At 37.1% G+C, this 20,366-nt stretch overlaps 1 protein-coding gene across 1 annotated transcript in view; it reads right to left on the reverse strand.

Moving 5' to 3' along the window:
• Ca10 (carbonic anhydrase 10 (inactive)) overlaps positions 1-20,366 on the reverse strand; it is a 426,447-nt gene that overhangs the window by 337,739 nt on the left and 68,342 nt on the right. Inside the window, exon 2 of the mRNA XM_090351055.1 lies at positions 12,564-12,638. Within this exon, the coding sequence (XP_090207181.1) occupies positions 12,564-12,638 (75 nt within the window). The remainder of the gene's footprint in view (positions 1-12,563; positions 12,639-20,366) is intronic.

Consider the following 20,366-nt stretch of genomic DNA (forward strand, 5'->3'; position numbering starts at 1 on the left):
TGGACACTTACCAAACAAAATTATACCTTGCAAGTTTATGTTCTGCTTCAAGTGTTTTTAAAATTTTCTGGACAAATAAAAACTTCAAGTTTTCACAGAGGGATGTCATGGCTTTGCAGTAATTATTCTATTACTACTATTAATAATATTATTATAAAGGTGATGTACAGAGGACTTATAGTTACACAAGTCAGATAAAGCATACATATCTTTTTGGACAACATTCTTCTTTCTCTCACTCTTTTCTTATTCCTCCACCCCTTTCCTCATATATAGTGCATTTTCAACATAGGGTCTAGTTCATATCACTGCTGTATTTGTTTACCCTTTCAAGTTCTCTTTCTTTGTATTTAGAATTCTGGTGCTCTTTCTGCATATTTTAAATCAGATAGCTTAAACTCAGGAATATGTAGAACTGACTATATGCATGGAGGTAAGACTAGACTTAGAGTCAATCACCAAACTAGATCCCTTAGGAATGTGCTATTAGAGCAACGTGTATGACAGAGTCCCTCTGGGCTATGAATGCACTGAATAAATGAAGGCCCTTCCAATGAATTACTGTGCAGAATACAGTCCTCAGGAAAGCATATGTAATATGCACATATACATAGGAATTTACAAATATATGTATATATATTATACGTGAATGTTACTCATTTGTCAGAAAGAATATTATTCCATTTGCAAAAAAAGGGATGGACCTGGAATGAATTATGTTATGTAAAGTAAGTCTGGGTGGGGGGAGGGAAGAAGATACAAAACCATGAGAAGGGGTATCAAGGTTCAAGAAATAATGCAACCATTACCTGACAAATGTAACTGTAATCCTTCTATACATTATCCGGATAATATAATACAAAAAATACAATAAAAAAATCAGAAAATACAAAAAAGTCAAGCTCAGGGAAAACTAAATTATAATCATCTATAGAAACATGTACAGGGTCACATGCATATTCAAAAGTATTTGTGTATACTGAATAAATTATGGGACTATGTATGGGAGGATTATGATGGTGTAACTCCACTGAACAACTTTATACTTTAACAGAAAGAATACCAGAAAGCTTAAACCTGTTTTATCAGGAGGGAAGAGGTGGGAGTAAAGGGAGATGGAGGGGATGAAGGCAGATGAATGGAGAGAGACATATGGGTGAATAGTAACAGACATTATATTCAATGTATATATGTAAAAATGGAACCACGTGATGAGATAATCAAAAGGTGAGAATAATGGAAGTGGTGACACTCACCACTGTTCATTGTACTCATACACTGACATGTTGAATTCAATCCCCTTTGCTTAACTACTTGAGTAAATAAATGAATAAATAAAATAATGATGTATTAATCTGAAGATTAAGCATATTACTTTAAGTCAATAGTACCTGTAGCAATTGCTTAGCACTTTGACCAACAATAACCATAACAACAGCAATGTAAATTTTGGAAAGTAGGAGTAGTTTATTGATAGACATTTTAGAATTTCCAGGATATGGGACTAATTAAAAAAAAAAAGTAGATCAAAGTTGTGGGAGATTTCCTAACTTCTCTTAAGTTCTCTATGGATAATGTAATATCTCATTGCTTCCATCCAGTGCAACCTGCTTGCATTGTACATACCTGAGCCCATCTGCCTGAATGGATGCTGAAGCTCCAGAACACACACACAGTGGATAATAGTGAGAGACACCTCCGTGTTTGGCCAGGGGTTGCAGTGTACTACCAGAAAAGCCTCTGAGGGCAGGTACAAAAGCCACCCTAACATCTGTAGTGTGTCTAAATCAACCTCTGCTATGCTAAACTGCATGTGCCGGTGTACATACACTTGTTCTAAAGTTGAATCTCTGTGGACATTGTGCTATTGTTTACAAATATTGAAAGAGTTTATCATTTCCCCCTGGTTGGGAAAGATGTATTGGGAACTCAAAGGTAACATGGAGCAGGTTCCTCCCTTCCTTGCAACCCTAAATAATCTCATGAAAAATCACAAAAACAACCACAGTAAAACTTTTGTATACTTGTATACTCTTTCTCCCTCTCTTTTCAACCTCTTTTTCTCCCTCTTTTGCTAGTACTGGGTGTTGAATTCAGGGCATTGCAATTCTTGCTTTTATGTTTTTATTGTTTTTACTCAAGGCTAGTGCTCTACCACTAGCCAGACCTTCACTTCTGCTTTTGACTAGTTAATTAGAGATAAAGAGTCTTATGAACTTTTCTGTCTGGACTGGCTTTGAACTTTGACACTTAAGATTTCAGCCTACTGAATAGGTAGGATTATAGGCATGCATCACTATTGCCAGCAAAGGGTATAGCGCAAGCTGGGTTCAAACCCATGTTTGCCTCATCTTCCTCAGCGATGTACCAGCATGCATCATGGAGGTTTTATATATTCTCCTTAAAAGGCACAAAATATGAAACTTTGGTCTTACAGTCTTCATCTTCCAAATGAGTGAAGAGAGGTTCTGTGATATTAAGGTGATCTCCAAAGTTAGTATTGGCTGAGGTGGGACTCAACATGATTGTTCGAGTTCAGGGCACTTTCTCTTATTCTGCAGGGAAGGCTGATGCTAATAATAAGGACTGTCACAATGAGATGATAAATAGAAGAGTGTACAGCTTTCAAGAAGTTTACCATTGGTGAATGCATAGTACTTCAGATTCCATTATGTTTAATCTATTGGCACAGCTCTCTTCTGTCTTTTCTACCTGGCAGGTACCTTCACATCTTTTAAATGTTACCTCAAAGGAAATGGTTACCTGAGAAACCTTCTGAAATGTAGTTGCTTTTTCCTTTATGTATCTAGAAGATCTGTCACTAAATCTGCCTCTCACAGCTTACCAGGCTAAAATGTAACCTCTGATTTTCACGAATGTCTCTGAATCCAAAAGTGAACGTTAAGATCAGAAGCTATAGTTTATTCCTATTTGTATTTCCAGTTTCAATATATCATGTTCAGAGTAAATTGTGACCAATATCCATTCAATTTATAAATTAAAAAAAAAACTACCAAAAGTATTTGGAATTGGGGAGTAGGATAGCTTCATCTCCCACACGGAGAACATGGCAACCAAATTCTTATTTCACCTTAATGATGAAAGATCAGAAAAAGAGAATAAGATACTTACATCCCTGACTCTACTTTCAGACACCAACACTGAAAACATAAAATTATCCTGCGAATGAAATCAATATTCTATTTCTTAAAGCTGCTAATGTATCTATCGCAAACCAATCTTAGAACACATTAGCAAACTCTCAGAGAATATTGGAATTTAAATGGATTTTGGAAAAATGATGGAGCTCAATGGCCTGTTTTTTTATTTGTGAAGAAATCAGGATTCTAGGAAACTAAATGACTTAATTTTCATAGTTGGTTAGTGAGAAGCCAAGCCACTGAACTTCTTAACCTTCCTTGCTGATTTCATGATCCAAAGGAGAAAGAAGATGGATAAAACAATACAGTAGATAGAATATTTGTGTCCATATGTACTTACTTCATGATCAAGAAAACACTGTGGTTCAAACAAGTTCTCAATTCTTGCTTACACTGACCTATTACATAGAGAGAATTATTTCCTCGACTAGACAACATGCCACAGGACTTTTGAAAATGTCAAGTGCTAAACTGAAAAGAAATTAAAACAAAATTCTACCCCCAAAGAAGAAAGTATTGTCAAATAATTGTATAAAGGGATTTCTATTTACAATGTCCATTTCTGTGCACAATGCCTCTTAATCAGTTTCAGAAACTGGTGACACAAAGTGAGGTTTCAAGACAGAATTGGGAGCTAAGTGTATTATGAGAAATATAAACTGTCAATGTGAATCGCCTGGGTTCTAAGTCTGTCCCACAATTCATCTGTGCTCAACCATGGCTAAATCCCCATAGGGAAAGTTTGAAAGCAAGTGAGACATTTTCTTATTAGCCTTGAAGAAGGAAGTATCCATATCGGTGCACTGTATTCAGTCCATCTGGATAATCTAGGAGGAGTGGCCTGTAAAGGAGCTAAAGCTAAAAAAGACCTCAATTTTTGTATGGACTTATATGAACTTGATTCCAGATGAGCATAATGTCACCAAACAGAACGTCTCTCAGCCTGTAAGAGTTCTCAAAGAGGACCCAAGTCAGCCAGGTTTAGAATTCCAGTCCAAGGAAACCATTGGACTATAAATATGTGTCATCAGAATCAACTAAGTAAGTGGTCATTGTTATGCAGCAATCGGAAACCATTACAGGTATTCATCCTGTGGAGAAATGAGGGGTCATTCATGATCTCAAGGACATCATCCAACATCCACAAGAATCCCCACTGTTCTGCCATTTTTCCTTCCTTGAATTATCTGGAAAAAATAAGACCCTTTATATGCATTACCAATGAAATACTTTTTATTTTTGGGATAATGTATAGAGGAATTACAGTTATATTCATCAGATAGTAGTGCATTATTTCTCACACATCGATACCCCTTCTCATGTTTTTGACCTCATTTCCCTCCCCCCACCAACTCCCAATCATCTTGTCTTCCCCTTTCCCTTGCCTATTTCAAATAAACAAATGAACGTATATACAATATACCAGGTAACAAAGTCAGAAACAGTAATCACATGAGATTAACCACACAGGCGAAAAAAGAGAAGAGAAATAGCATAGTACATTAGAAGAACATCAATCACACATGATAAAGCTTTTAAACAAAGTAAGGCATGTCGAAAAACACAGTTGATCAGGTAGTAGTATGAAACCAGAGGTGGTTTGGTATCACTATCTACTTCTCTCAATAGTCCTCATATTTAAAAAGTACCCAATAAGGAAGGGATGGGAAATAGTATATTGGGAGAGTTTATTGGCTTAGGTGAACCATTTCTAGTGTTTTAGAGAACTCACTAAAGATGATATGAAGAACCAAGGCAGCCTCTTAATTCCATCATAGATGGCAACTCTAATCATCCCTATTAATCATTTTGATGGCCAAGGATTCACTTTATGAGACCTGGACGATTCATAGAGATCCGTTGACCTGTACTTGCTTGTAATTATTCCCTCTGATTATTCTCAGTATTGCTATTCAATACTAAATGAGGATCCCGAGATCTCTGGTAAGCTGGGCCTTAACTACCTTCATTCTTGAACTGCCTGCCTCTACCACTTTCCATTCTACTCACAGAGACCTTTTATTCTTGCCTATGTCATGCCCATGTTTGCCTCTGAGCAATGATTCAGGCTTAGTTTCCTTTCTTTCTTTCTTTCTTCCTTTCTTTCTTTCTTTCTTTCTTTCTTTCTTTCTTTCTTTCTTTCTTTCTTTCTTTCTTTCTTTCTTGTTCAGATAATGTATAGAGGGGATATAGTTACATTCGCCAAATAGTAGGTGCATTACTTCTCACACATTGATAACCCTTCTCATGTTTTTGTCCCCATTTCCCTCCCCCTCCAACTCCCAATCATCTTGTTTTCTCCTCTTCCCTTTCCTATTTCAAATAAACAAATAAACATATATACAATGTAGCAGGTAACAAAGTCAGATACAGTAACAATATGAGATTAACCAAAGGGCAAAAAAGAGAAGAGAAATAACATAGTACATTAAGAACAACAATCACACAAGATAAAGCTCTTGTTTCCATATCCTAGAGTTCCTTTCATTTCATCTCATCCTATTTGACCTTATATACCTGGGTTTTGAGCTATTGTAATCCTCTGTTAGGAGAGTCCTAGATGCATACTAATTATCACGAATGAGGGAAACCATGGAGCCTGTTCCTTTGGGTCTGGCTCACTTCACTTAATATGATTTTTTTCCAAGTCCTTCCATTTCCTTAAAAATGGGGCAATGTCATTCTTTCTGATGGCAGCATAGAATTCCATTGTGTATAAGTACCACATTTTCTCAATCCAATCATCTACTGAAGGGAATTTGGGTTGGTTTCATATCTTAGCTATGGTAAATAATGCTGCAATGATTCACTAAGCCCATTTACTACTAAATTGGTAGTGTCACTTCTAACCCTCACACTTAGCTTCCTATGGTTTCAAAGGAAGAGCCTTTTGAATCTCCAGATTATTTCTGCTGGAACTCAATATACAGTGCTTTCATTTTGTAGATTGCACTGCAACTTGTGCAGTTGTGTTTTTATTACTATAATTATTGTTGTACTTATTACTTTAAGTGGGGAGTGACAGCTGTCTCCAGAGTCAGATCTTTCTGTCTTTTTTCTTCCTAAATGAGTCTCTATGACCACACACCCCTCTCTCTCTGTATATATACATATATATGTATATATTATACATGCATATACATACATATACTTGTATATACTATACATATACAATATATTGTATATACACAATATACATATATATTACACACATGCAGACACCCACACATTTCCTGTCTCTATGACCCATGTCAGTTTAGATGACATTAAGTCCCTACAGCATGCAAGGCCTAAGCTACTTCCTCAAGAGTCAGTGGTAAGGAAGGAAACCTCTCTGTCCTAGAGAGACTCCCCAGAGTCCTCATTATTCCTGTCTTAACTTACACCTTCTTTACACACATGAACTGTACAATTGTTTAAGTCCTTTCTGTCCCTCCTCAGTACCTTTTAGGTAAAATCTACCTCATTCCTCTCTGTCCTTAAGCACATCTTGCTACCATAAGCCATGCTCTTCCAGCCTTTTGCCTATTGTGCTGCCTTTTTTCAGAAATACAATTTTATCTATTTCTGCAGGCACAGGAGTGGGCAGGGACTGCTGACTATTTTAACCAGCTGACTCTCTCACCAGACAGTCAGCTCCCAGAAGTGAGAGGTCATTTCATTTTGCAGAACCACTGTCTTTTCCAACACTCATTTTCCTACTGTTTTGGATAAGTAGAATGCCAACAGTCAATATTTACTGCAAGTTTCCCTGAAATGTGTTAAATGTACGTCTATATGTTAAATTACAAATGTGCCATATGTGTGATATATATATATTTAGCATAAATACATTTTAATACTCATAGATACATGTGAAATGCTACTAAACAGGCTTGATGTTAATCCTTCAACAACATGATTATAAAACCAATATTCTTGATTTTATTCCTTCATTGAGAAGCTTATCATCCCTTGCCTGGACAATTAATAAAGTGGAAAGCACCTCATTGGGTTTTTTTCTGCTTCAGCTATTCTCTATGGAATATATTCCATTTCTACAACCATGAGCTTACTTTGATTTTCCAAATATCCTGTTGATTACATTTTTCCCAAGTGCAGAAATGTCTTATAATTCCTCTCCATAGTTTTAAAAGAGATGGTGTTTAAACTCCTAGATACTACAAAAGTTTTCATAATCTAGCCTCTACCAACCTTACTGACCTGTTACCATGTCATATTCCACCTTTCGCTATTACAGCCACAAGCACTCATCATTTTTCCATAGCCACAGTGCATTTCCACTCTTCTTGGCCTGAGCTGTCTTATTTTCCTCTCATCCTTCTCCTTCTGTATGTTAAGTAGTCTGTCATTTCTAACTTCCTTTCCTCCTCCAGTCTTGAATTTGAAAGAATTCTTTGGACTGAAAGTGGCAGAAAGCCTGACAGGAAGTGATTCAAACAGTAAGATGTCTATAATTTCACTGAATAAAACCAGAAATGAGACATTTCCATGGTTAATGTAACCCTTATGTGGATTCTAACAGATATGGGCTCTTTGTTAACTTTCTACTGTGTCATCTTTAGCGTGCCTTTTGTCCTTAGGTTTCCTTTACCACATTTCCTTTTATAATATGCTATATAAGTATACAATATGATATAACTGGTCCTCATGTGTTCAGATCTGTATTAGTATATTGGCTCTCTAAAGAAATAAAACCAATGAAATGGATGAGAAAAGAAGAAAAGAAGAGAGGGAGAGAGGATGACAGGTAGAAAGAGAGATGTGAGAAATTGATTCACATGATTTTGGAGAAAATTGTTGAATGTTACTTCCACATACAAAAATATTTTCATATCAGCACCCATAGATATCAAATATCTAGGTAGTCAAGTCTAGCCAATACAGGTGAAATTAGCTATTGCAATGCCTCAACCAATCACTGGCAAAAATATGAAGGCTGGTATAGAAATTAGCCAAGAGTTCACAAGAACAGGCCCGAAGACCAACGGAATAGAACTGGGGACCCAGATATTAACCCACAGACCTATGGCCACCTAATCTGAAAAGGGAGCCAAAAAAATAGAATGGAAGAAAGACAACCTTTTCAAAACTGGCAGAACTGGTTAAGCACCTGCAGAAAACTCAAGTTGGATTCTTCTTTGTCACTCTGCACCAGGATTAACTCCAAGTAGATCAAAGACCTCGAGGTAAAAGCAGATACTCTGAAAACTTTACAAGAAGGAATGGGAGATATATATACTAGGTCTCCTTGGCACAGCTCAAAACTTTCTTAATAAGGACCAAGAAACAAAACAAATCAGAGAAAGGCTGGATAAGTGGGACTGCATTAAACTTCAGAGATTCTGTATGGCAAAAAACATAACTAGCAAATTAACTAGAAGATCTTCACTAACCATACAATGGACAAAGGCCTCATATCTAAAATATATCAACAGCTCAAAAAATTGAATCACTCCAAAGCTAATATCCAAAGAAACAACCATCCATTTAAAAGATGGGCCAAAGACTTAAAGAGAGTCTTCTCTGAAGAATAAATAAGAATGGCCTATGAACACATGAAGAAATGTTCGACATCTCTGGCCATAAAAAAATGCAGATCAAAACAACTAATATTCCACCTGACTCTAGTTAGAATGGCCAGGATCAAGAAATCTAATAACAACAGATGCTGGAGGGGATGTGGCCAGGAGGGATCACTACTACACTGTGGGTGGGAGTGGAAACTCATTCAACCACTATGGAAAGCACTATGGCAGTTCCTCAAAAGATTAAATATAGACTATGACCCAGCCATTTCACTACTTGGCATTTACCCAATCGTCCAGAAACAAGGGCATACTAAATCCACTAGCACAATGATGTTCATTGCAGCACTATTTACTACAGAAAAGATATGGAACAAACCCAGATGCCCCTCAGTTGATGATTGAATCAACAAGATGTGGTATTTATTCACAATGGAATTCTATGCTGCTGTCAGAAAGAATGACATTGCCCCATTTGTAAGGAAATGGAAAGTCTTAGAAAAAAATCCTATTAAGTGAAGTAAGTCAGGCTCAAAGGAACATAGGTTCAATGGTTTCCCTCATTTGTTATGATCAGTAGAAACCTTGGGCTCCCCTAGCAGAGATTTACAATAGAACAAAACCTAGATACACAAGGGGATATAGTATGATGCTAAATGAAAGGACCTCAAGGATTTAGAAACAAAAGCCATATGATGAGTGATTGTTGTCCTTAATGTACTATGTTATAGCTCATCTCATTTGTTGTCCCCTGGCTATCTCATATTATTACAGTATTTCACCTTGTTACCTGATATATTGTATATATGCATATTTGGTTATTTGGAATTAGATAGGGTAGGGGGAAAACAAGATGAGGGGTGGGGTTGGGGGAGGGAAATGGGTTCCAAGACATGAGAAAGGGTATCAATGTATGTGAAGTAATACACCTTCTATCTGGTGAATATAATGTAACCCTTCTATTAATTACAATAAAAAATATATGAAAAAAGAAATTATTCAAGCATTTCTTCATGTGTCTATAGTCCATCTTTTAATGGGATGGTTGTTTCTTTGGAGATTAGTTTTGGAATGATTCAATTTTTGGAGCTGTTGATATATTTAACATATGAGGCCTTTGTCTGTTGTATAGTTAGTGAAGATCTTCTCCCACTCTGTAGACTTCCTAGTTAATTTGCTAGCTATGACCTTGGCCATACAGAAGCTCTGCAGTTTAATGCAGTCCCACATATCCAGACTTTCTCTGATTTGTTGTGTTTCTTGGTCCTTATTAAGAAAGTTTTGACCTGTGCATGGTATCCTTAACATGTGGCTATTAGATCCAAACAGTACAAGAGTGAGGACTCAATAGTTGCATACCTAATGCTATGGACATGGTATTGGAAATATAAACACAACTACATAGACATAAAAATGTGACTCTATAAACATAATGTGATAGGACATAGATTAATATGTATGCATGATATAGAAGCCTTCAGCTTAATTTTGATTATGTTCCAAAATCTAAGTGCCAGTGATTGTATATAGAGATTCCCTTCTTGAATACTTGTTTGTTAAACATGTTATTTGAAATATGATGTAAAAATTAATGTTAATAAATTCTTTAATAAAAAAATAGATTAGACACAAACAATGACAACATGTTAATTTTGATGATGGGAGTTTGTATGTTTTGGTATCCTTTTGTACTTTCTAGGGCCTTATACATTTTTCTAAAGAAAGAAATGTCTGAAAGGAAAAGAATGGATTAATTCCTTGCCTTTCAGGCATTCAGAAATGCTGTTATCTATACTAGATCACCATCATAATTCTGAGGTACTAATTAGCATCCTTATATTAATGAGAGGAGAAGGAAATGGGGATTTATGAAGGCCCTTGCTATGAGATCCAATGAAGGATAGTGTTGGGCTGAGAGCCTCACATAGGACAAGTTCTCTTTCAAGGGATGACATCAGTGTGCTCCAGATATAAGAACCAGGTCAGAGGTAAACAAGTTAGCTCTGTGTCCTGTAGGTAAGAGAACTGGGAGACATAACTCAAAACCAACCAAGAATGAATGAGAAAATATTTTAATACAAGTAGAAAGCACGCTGTGTGTGATATTAAGTAAAAGCCTTCCACTTTAAAAACTTCCTTTTCTCACCTATCAAATGGGAGCATTACCCACTTCAGATGGTTTTCATGAGGACTTATTGGTGTACTTTTAAAAAAAACAAAAAGCACAGTATCTGGCACATAATAGCTCTTCACTATTTGTATATTTTCTCTAGGTTTCGTATGCTCCCTCAGAATACATTGAACCATTAAAAAGTACCCCATTTTTATAAGTAGAAAATGACTATAAATTGGCAATTTCATGAGGTTCATGTGATTAATCCAAGAAGAACTCTGATTAGATTTACAATTGAGCAAAACCTAGATACATAAGGCCATATAGTATGACGCTAAATGTAAGGACCTCCAGGATATAGAAACAAAAGCCATATGATGAGTGATTGTTGTTCTTAATGTACTATGTTATCTCTCATCTCTTTTTCTGTCCCTTGGTTATCTCATATGGCTACAGTATTTTACCTTGTTATCTGATATATTGTATATATGTATATTTGGTCATTTGAAATCGGATAGGGAAGGGGGGAAAACAAGATGAGTGGGGAGGAGGGAAAGGGGAACCAAGACATGAGAAAGGGTATCAATGTATGTGAAGTAATACACCTTCTATCTGGTGAATATAATGTAACCCTTCTATTAATTACAATAAAAATATATGAAAAAATGAAATACAAAAAAAAGAATAGCTCTGATTGCCCCATAATACGAATGACATGAGATGCTTCGAGAAGTTTGATAACCTGCTTGTCTTATCACAGCTCAAGTAAGGGAATACCATAAAAAAATGAGCAAGAAAATAAAAAGCCATGGCAGTGAACCAGAATGAATCAGATGTTCTGGGAGCCACCTGCAGAAAGAGCCACTAAAACTTCTTGCTCTCTGTGTTCTCTGTCTCAGTAGGGAACCACACATTCACCCCTCTTGAGACTTTTCTGACTCTCTCACATCTAAGTAGTTAAAAATACTTTTTGAAATCTTTCACAGTCTTGCTTTTCCTCTTGCCTCTCTCTCTCCAATGAAGTTTTGTAGCAGCAGGAGGATGAGAACCATCCAGAATATGAACAATGGATGTTGGTGAAGACACTTGCTGAAAAACTAAAGACATGGTATGTCTTTGGCTCCTATCTAGCTTTAGTTCAGTGTCCTCTGCTCCCATACAGATATTACCCACTTCATTTGTTAGTTTAAGCTTGTGCTTGGCCCAGTGTGTTGAGTTCTGGCCATGGATGTTACTGACATAACATCGGTGACAGCATCCATCCCAGCAAGCTTCATGGCCATGGTTAGTCTTTTCATGTTTCTGTGTTTCATTAATCTTAAGAAATGTACCTCCCTTATCTAACCGAATGAGAACATGCAGGGCTTCTGCACTCACCCTCCATTTCCTTCTTCCTAATAGATGAAAGGACCTTGGATTATGGACTCAGAGAAAAAAAATAAACTTATCATGGTTAAGTTACACTTCCCTTAATAAATTTATTCTTCTTGGAGTATTCCTCCAACACATAAATTAGACTCTTACCTTTCAGAATGCATTTCACACTTTCAAGATAAACACTAGTTTCCATTCACATTCTGATTTTTAGCTTAAAAATTATTGCCTACATTTGTACAGATTCTATGGGCTACTGTGTTATAATTCAGTGCATGGGTATAATAGTCATGATCAAAGCAAAACACAGCTGGCATTTCTACCACCTTTACAAAGTTCAAATTCATCTTTTAACAAAACACCAAAATGAAGTAAATGTGTGTTTACCTGGAACAAAGCTCCCCTGGACCACTTCCTTGTATGCCCACCAGCCTTCATGGATTTTTGGTGAATTCTGTTGAGCTAAAGGAAAAGCAAAAGAGAAGATACACTAAGATAACAATATAGAAAATTGTGTCTTACTGTCCAAGCAAAAGGATGAACATCCACAAAATAACCTTTAATCCCCAAACCAAACCCTTTGTTTCCTTTCCTCTTTTAAAAATAGATCACTGGCAGGTCAACATATGGACCTATGTATTTTTTTAATTTGAAAGAATATAGATACTTGGATAAAAGTGAAGGAAGCAGAAATCATGTCTTTACATCCTCCGCGATTTGTCTCCCCACCTGCTCTCTATATACATGTCTACACCTCCCAACACATATACATACATTTAACTTGGGCTTGAAGAGAAGGGGCAGTGGAATGTAGCAACTTAGTAAGGTTCCCAGATACACACAGAACCCTAGTTCTGTGGAGGAATTTGCTGGAGGGATTAAACTAGAAGGTTAAAGGGGCAACCAGCCAACTTTCTGCAGGTACTAAGAAAATGAAGAAAAAAATACATATTGATTAATGGAAAGAGGTTTTGACATCATGGGGTCGGTCTAGAGGGGGAGGTACAGGAGTCAAGGTATCAGGAAATACTACAGGAATCCATGAGGTAATAGTGACATACTTCAGAATAATCCTAAATTTGTGACAGTTGACAGATGAATTAGAAAGAACTGCATTACATATGCCTTTATATGGAAAAGTCTAGATGAGACACAAATGTGCTCATCCCTTTATGAACTGAAATGTATTAGTGCTTAGTTGGGGGAAATAAGGTAGATGAAACCATATTTGCACACCTGGCTTACATATAGCAGTAAGGCTCCCCCTTTATTTTTCAGTGGTCCTGTTCAAAATCATAACCACAAGACTGGTCATTCTCTGCTAGATAGAGTGTGTAGAAGCTATTGGGTTTGAAGCTAGTCTTTGTGTATAAAGAGGATTTACTAAATTCTCTTAGCTTGCAAGTGAACTTGTCATACTTAGCAACAAGTGTCTCCCCAGAGCTTAGTTAAGATATTTTGTTCCGCCAGTGAGACAAACTCAAAATCTGTAGTTGAGAAGGAATTCACAGCACAGACTAAATAAAAGAGATATATAGACCCGGATCTGACACAGGGGCTAAAAGACTTCAGGAGCAAATAGAAGATCTTTCTGTTCAGCCATGGCTAATCTCAGATACTGGAACCTCCTTTCTCTTCCTCTCAATTGCTGAGATTATGGATTTGCACTACTCTGGGAAAGAACCTACGGAAGGCCCTGGAAAGCCTTATTATCTTCTAGGTTGGCAAGGATAAATCTAAGGAGTGGAGAACAGGGAGGGCAAGGAGATTTGAAGTAAGTCAAATGAGAACCAGATTAAAATGATTGTTTCCTATATAATTACTCACTGAAAAAATACTGACTGGTAATAAGTGTAATGAATAAATACTTTAATATAAAGAATAATTTTCAGAAACACAATTTATAATATAATCAGCATATATTTTAACTTGGAATTCATTAGAATGAATGACATAGTAGAAGAAAAACATGAAGAAATTAGATGCTTGACTGAAACCCATATAACTAATATTACTGTACTAAAGTGGAGATTTCAAATCGGTGAATGGCTCTGCTCTCAGCAGTATGACTTTTCCAAAATAGTGAGCAACCCTTGAAAAAGTTCAGAACAAAATAAAATGCCAGCTTCTGTTTACACAGTGCTTACTTTGCTCAAGAAGAGGGCATTTTAAAAGTTCGTGAGAGATGTCTTTTGCTAACATGCAAAATGGAAGTTAGAGGTTCAGGTAAATAAAGCATTTTTTTCAGGCACTCGAATGTCTACTGGGACATAGGACAATTTATCACTGGAACTGTTTAAGATATTGGAAAGCATACAGAATCTACATCTTCTTTGGTTGGAGCTACTGCAACTTCTTTCAGTTGTAATCCTCCCAGGAGACCTCATTAATTTCCCAAATATTTCCACAGGACAGAGACATCCCTGTTCACTTTCACTAGCTTCTGGTACTACTGACAGCATTGTTTATACTGTCTACTTGAGTTAGAGTGAAATAATACATTGAACACCAAGCCGATGATGATGTTTGTATAACCAGGAAAATGGTTTCATCTATCTGTTTATCTTTCTTTTTTCCTTTTGTTCTTTCTTTCTTTTTTTGTTCTTTCTTTTGCTCTTTCTTTCTAATCTATCTAATTATCTATTAAGTTATCCATATACAGAAATTGTGGTTATTGTGTTGAGTATATCTGCTATTCCATTAGGTAGTCCAGTCATATAGCCTATCTCTCTTGCATGCATCTGAGCATGCACACATACCCCTATAAAGAACATCTGTTTGATTGACACATCACTTTAAAAGACATCTTTGAAAAGAAGATAAAGAAAAGCTGGGGTACTAATGGCTCACACCTGTAATCCTAGCTACTCAGGAGTCTGAGATCTGGGGGATTGTGGTTCAAAGCCAGCCCAGGCAGGAAAGTCTGTTAAATTCTTATTTCCCATTAATCAACAAAAAAGTCAGAGGTGGAGCCAGGTGGTAGAAAGCTAGCCTTGAGCCAACTAACAAACCACTGAGAAGTGTGGAATTTAAACCCTTAGATTAAAGTAAAACAACAACAAAAAAAGGAAAGAAGCCCTTGGATAATTATGAGTATTATAACCAAACAGAAGTGTCACTATAAGCCTTTGTTCCAGTAAGAAATATTTTACTCTCTTATCTATCTCATTATTGTTCATATAGCTTATCTCATCATCAATCACAGAAGCAGAATTATGTGGTTATAATAGACGACATAACAATTGACCCATCTGAATAAAGTCTATTGTAAGGGTAGAAGCGTAGAGCTTCTGATAGCTATCTTTGACATACATTGTGAAGGATCAAATTCACTTTCCTAAATCCAATCATCCCAAGTAACATGCATTTGATGTCTACCAGTTACAAGCTATGACACCAACAGGCTAAAATGAGAGACAATGGAGTTCTGTGTTCCATAAAGATTTTATGTAATGTGCTTTTTTAATGCACCTGAATGCCCAGTGTAAATTTATACTGGCTGGCAACTTCGAAAGACTCGATGAATATTTAAAAGACACCTCATTTAATGTTCTGCTACAGAACTAAAGAAGCTCTGTTAGACTGAGCACCCAGAAAGAAGCAGGGCTCCCATTGCAGTACCTTCTGCCAAATTTCCCTACAATCATCTCATTGTTTACGTCAGGTTTCCAGTGAGTAGAGTGCTGATTGAGAATTCCTCAGAGCAAACAGGTGAACAGAGAGCCACCTTAGCTTCCACAGATTTCTCTGCTTCTCTTTGCATAGGGATCACATTTTTTTAAAAAACTCAACATGCAACCAACCCTTGGGAAAATCCAGGTGTCCAACTATAAAAACTGTTCTGACAATGAAAGCTGTCATTACTGCCAGATGAGGAGCTGCACATAGCTAGGGGAAACATATTGCAGTTGTGTTCTCTTTTTCTCATTTGACAGCTTGAGAACTTAGAGGAGTTAAAAAAAAAGCAACCCTCCTCAGACTCAGAATCTTAGGATTTAGAAACAGCCAGAGTTCTGGTTCTGTGTGTATGTGTATGTGGGTTGAGCGGGGAAGAGGGTGACAGAGAGAAACAGAGACAGGGAAAGGAAGAGAGCAAGAAAGTATTGGGGCTTGAACTCAAGGCTTTAAGGTTGCTAATTAGCTTTTTCCATCGAGGCCAGAACTTTACCACTTGAACCATGTCTCCATTTCTGGCTTCTTTTGCTATTGTTTCCACAGATGAAGCAATTATATTTTTCACCCATGAGGGCATCCACATCATGTTGAGATGAATGTTTAGAACTCCCCTCAACTTACATACACAATATTCAAATCCCCATCGTTTGTTGCAAGACAGTATCAGCAACTTAACTAACAAGCTCAGAAAAGACATGACTAGAAAGTACTTCCAAAACGGAAATTTAGGTAGCCTCTTGACAATATTCAAAACTCAAAAGCAAGAGCAGAGAGTTCACAGGATGCAAGGGCACAGGAAGAAAGACTGGAGCCCTCATGAAGTGTTCAATGTGGGAAGGGAGACGACTTAATAAAAGCCCTACCCCAGTCCAAGCACAACAAACCCTGAGGACGCACATAGCACAAGGAAGCTTTCAAGCTCTTGATTACAATGACAGTGATAACCTGTGCCATGTGATCCAAGATTAGGAATGATGGAGACAATTCTATAAGGGGAGATACTTACAATACATACACTGCTGTGACTATTTGATTTTAGTGCAATAGTAAGAGTTCCAAACCATTCGTCCCTAAGAAATGATTTTTCTTTTGCTTGGGGAGGAACTCAGAGAAAGAATCCTGGAGTCTGCTCACCAGAAGAATGCAGGATATTGGACTGGGGGTGGAGAGGGAAGTTGTTCTGGTTTTCAATGTATGGTACAAAGTACTTTGTCCCCATAACATCACTACTTTTCCTTTTATGGGTGGTTTTGCCTCCGGAGTGGGAAGTATTGAGAAGAGCCTGGCTCACCAATAGAAACACACATACACACACAAATGATCTGGTATACTGCATGACACCCCTTGGACTGATAGGGATGATGTTTCTCTGGAAGTGCTTGACTTTTCCAGTACTTGGTTGGCTTTTTCTCTCCTCCATGCACTCTCAATATGTGCTGCCCTATATCTGCACCTTTAGAGAATGCCCCATGCTCCAGCTGCGTCTCTATCCTTCCTTAACATTGAACTGCAACCTTCTTAAGACCATGAGAAGGTGTCCACTTAAAAAAAATTCAATGGCTTATGCAAAACTTGGTAGAAAGCTTAGTTAAAATATTAGGTGAATGTATGATCAACGCTAGCGTGAAGTCATCTAATGTAAACATGCAGAGCTGAGCCTGCACAATTCTTGGGAGTGTTTTGCGCATGCCCAAAGATACAGGTGTGATGCCTGCATTCGTGGACATCCAGAAAATGGACAAAAGTTTTTCAAGTTGTTTGACAGGCCCACCCTCATTTGACAGATGCAAACCCACCAGGAGTTGACAGGCTGCCTATGGAAATCACAGCTATGGCAAAGCTACTTTTATTTCACACAATGTATTTCATTTAAAAGCAAGGGAGGAAAGCGCCATGCATAAAATTGTTCATATTTCTGCATTCCCCTTATTTTTCCTGTACTTGTGAAGCAAGGATTCATTTCTGTCTCTTCATGTTTCTGTGATCTCCCCATTCATGTACTACAGGAACAGGAATTATGGAAACTTGACAGAACACTTTGAGTGTTAGGGTTTGGACTATCTGGGTGACAACGTGATTGTTCCAAACACAGAATACAGATATGATCTAGAATCACTGTGTACATTAGAAGCAAGTCAACATCCAAAGTATAATTGAGTTGGGAGATAAGGAAAGGTGATAGCCTATGTTACTTCTGCCTCTCTGGACTTAGCAAGAAGTTCAAAGATAACTAGAGTTACCAACTAAAGACCACAAAAAAGAAAATGGACTAAAAGATCATCTCTTATCTGTTTAATTCCAAGGCTATACCCCGTATTTTGTTAGCTTGCTTTTTCTTGGTTAACATTCTCAGCTTCTTTCAACAAACATCACCGTTTTGCATGTCCTTTTTAATGTGCATATAATAGCTGCTTTAGTAGAGATACCATAATTTACCAATTATAACCTTACTGTTGGTCAGCCATGTGTTTTAATACTGTAATTAACTTTTTTCAAGCCTAGAGCTTCCCTCCCCCTTCTTCTCTTAAAACCTTTCTTTAAAAATCTGAATGGTAAAATAAGGGTAAAAGGATGTCAGTGTACATGTCAAAGTACTTTGCCAAAATGTTATAAACGTCTATATCTCCACAATAATGTGAGTGACATTTTCTGAAAGGAAAATTTGGGGTTCTCGTAGGACAAATGAATAATGATATAATAACACTAATCCATTTAAAATAATTTTGACTTCTGGCAAATTAAGCGGCTAATCAAGAAGCATGAGTACTCTGTCTAATGAATGATCCTCTTCTGTCACAATTTCATAAGACAAGCATTTCACCAGTTAGAACACATTTCATATTCATTTTAAACTATTATTAATCATTTTGGAATCCATAAATATTATAGCTCAGTTTGCTCAAATGTTTAAATAGACTTCTAATCTCTAAGACTTCAGGTCCACACTCAGGTTCACCAGGATTTTTATAAATTATTACTATTATTACTATTACTATTATTATTACAAACAGAACAAAAAGAAAAGAAAACAAAAACAGCAAAAAGAAAAGAACCTCTCATTTCCATTTCCTGGAATTCATTTAGGATCTTTATTTTATTTTATTTTTCGCCGGGTCCAGGCTTGAGCTCAGGGCCTGAGCACTGTCCTTGGACTTTCTCAAGACTAGAGCTCTACCACTTGAGCCTTGGTACCATTTCCAGCGTTTTTCTATGTATGTGGTACCAAGGAATCGAACCCAGGTCTTTGTGCATGCTAGGCAAATATTCTACCGCTAGGCCAAACTCCCAGCCCCCTGGAATTCATTTAAATGAGTACTATTTTACACATTGGAATCCTCCATTGGTCTCACTGTGTGTGAATGCCTCATAAGTTATAACAAGAAGAAGGATGTGTATGTGTATATGTGTGCATACATGTGTGTGCATGTTTTTGCATATGTGTGTATGCATATGCAAGGGGAACATTTATAAATGTGCTATATTCAGAATATTAAAAGGGTACTGATTAATAAACCTGTTTTAAATCTAAAACTGAAAAGAAACTATTGATGATTTTGAAAATCAATGCTTTAGTCAACTGCAGGACTAATTTCAGGTCACATAAAACTTTCAACCATAGCTAGTAGATCTAAAGGAAGTTAAAATCTCCTTCTATCTCTTTCTGCAAGGCTAATTCAAATGAAAGGTGGGAAAAAAAGGAATTGAGCAGAATTGATGATTTGCTTTGAGAGGCTATGTAGGATAATGAAAATGTACAGCAGCTTGGGGTTGATTCCTGAATCTGCTGCCTGGTCAATTTGTGCAAATTATTTCATCATTTACATGTTCAGTTAAGACAATTGGACTGACAAGTCAAACAATTTTAAAAAGTGAGCACATCAGTATCCTTATCTGAAAACTGTAAATAAATAGTCTTGAAAGGATTGTGGAAAGCACTAAACATGCAAATGTATATGCAACAAGAGTTTGTGTTGTGAAAATCAGCACAATCTCTGTCATGGACTGATGTTTCTGGTGGGGTCATGGAGCTAGAAGAAGGGAAGAGATGGTAAGAGGGGGAAAAAATTGCTCCAAAGAAGATATCAGAAGAACTGGATGTGTTGGTACATGCCTACAAGCCTAGCTCTCAGGAGGCTGAGGCAGGAAGATCATGAGTTTGAGGCTAGCCTGGAAGAACATAGTAAGACTTTGTCTAAAAAAAGAGAAAAAAAAATCAAGATAGAGACAGAGAGAGAGACAGAGAGAGAGAGAGAGAGACAGAGAGAGAGAGAGAGAGAGAGAGAGAGAGAGAGAGAGAGAGAGAGAGAGAGAGAGAGAGAGAAGAGAGAGAGAGAGAGAGAGGGAGGGAGGGAGGGAGGGAGAGAGAGTGGTCAGAAATGTCATAAATTTTTAATATTGTTGGAATAAAAACAAAAGTGATGGAGCGGACAGCCAGTGGCTCACGTTTGTAATCCTAACTATTGAAGAGGCTAAGATCTTTGTATCCCAGTAGCAAACCAGTCTAGGCAGGAAAGT

Source organism: Megascapheus bottae, chromosome 17 (genome assembly GCF_031878675.1).
Source record: "Megascapheus bottae isolate mThoBot1 chromosome 17, mThoBot2.hap1, whole genome shotgun sequence".
In the NCBI taxonomy this organism is placed as follows: domain Eukaryota; kingdom Metazoa; phylum Chordata; class Mammalia; order Rodentia; family Geomyidae; genus Megascapheus; species Megascapheus bottae.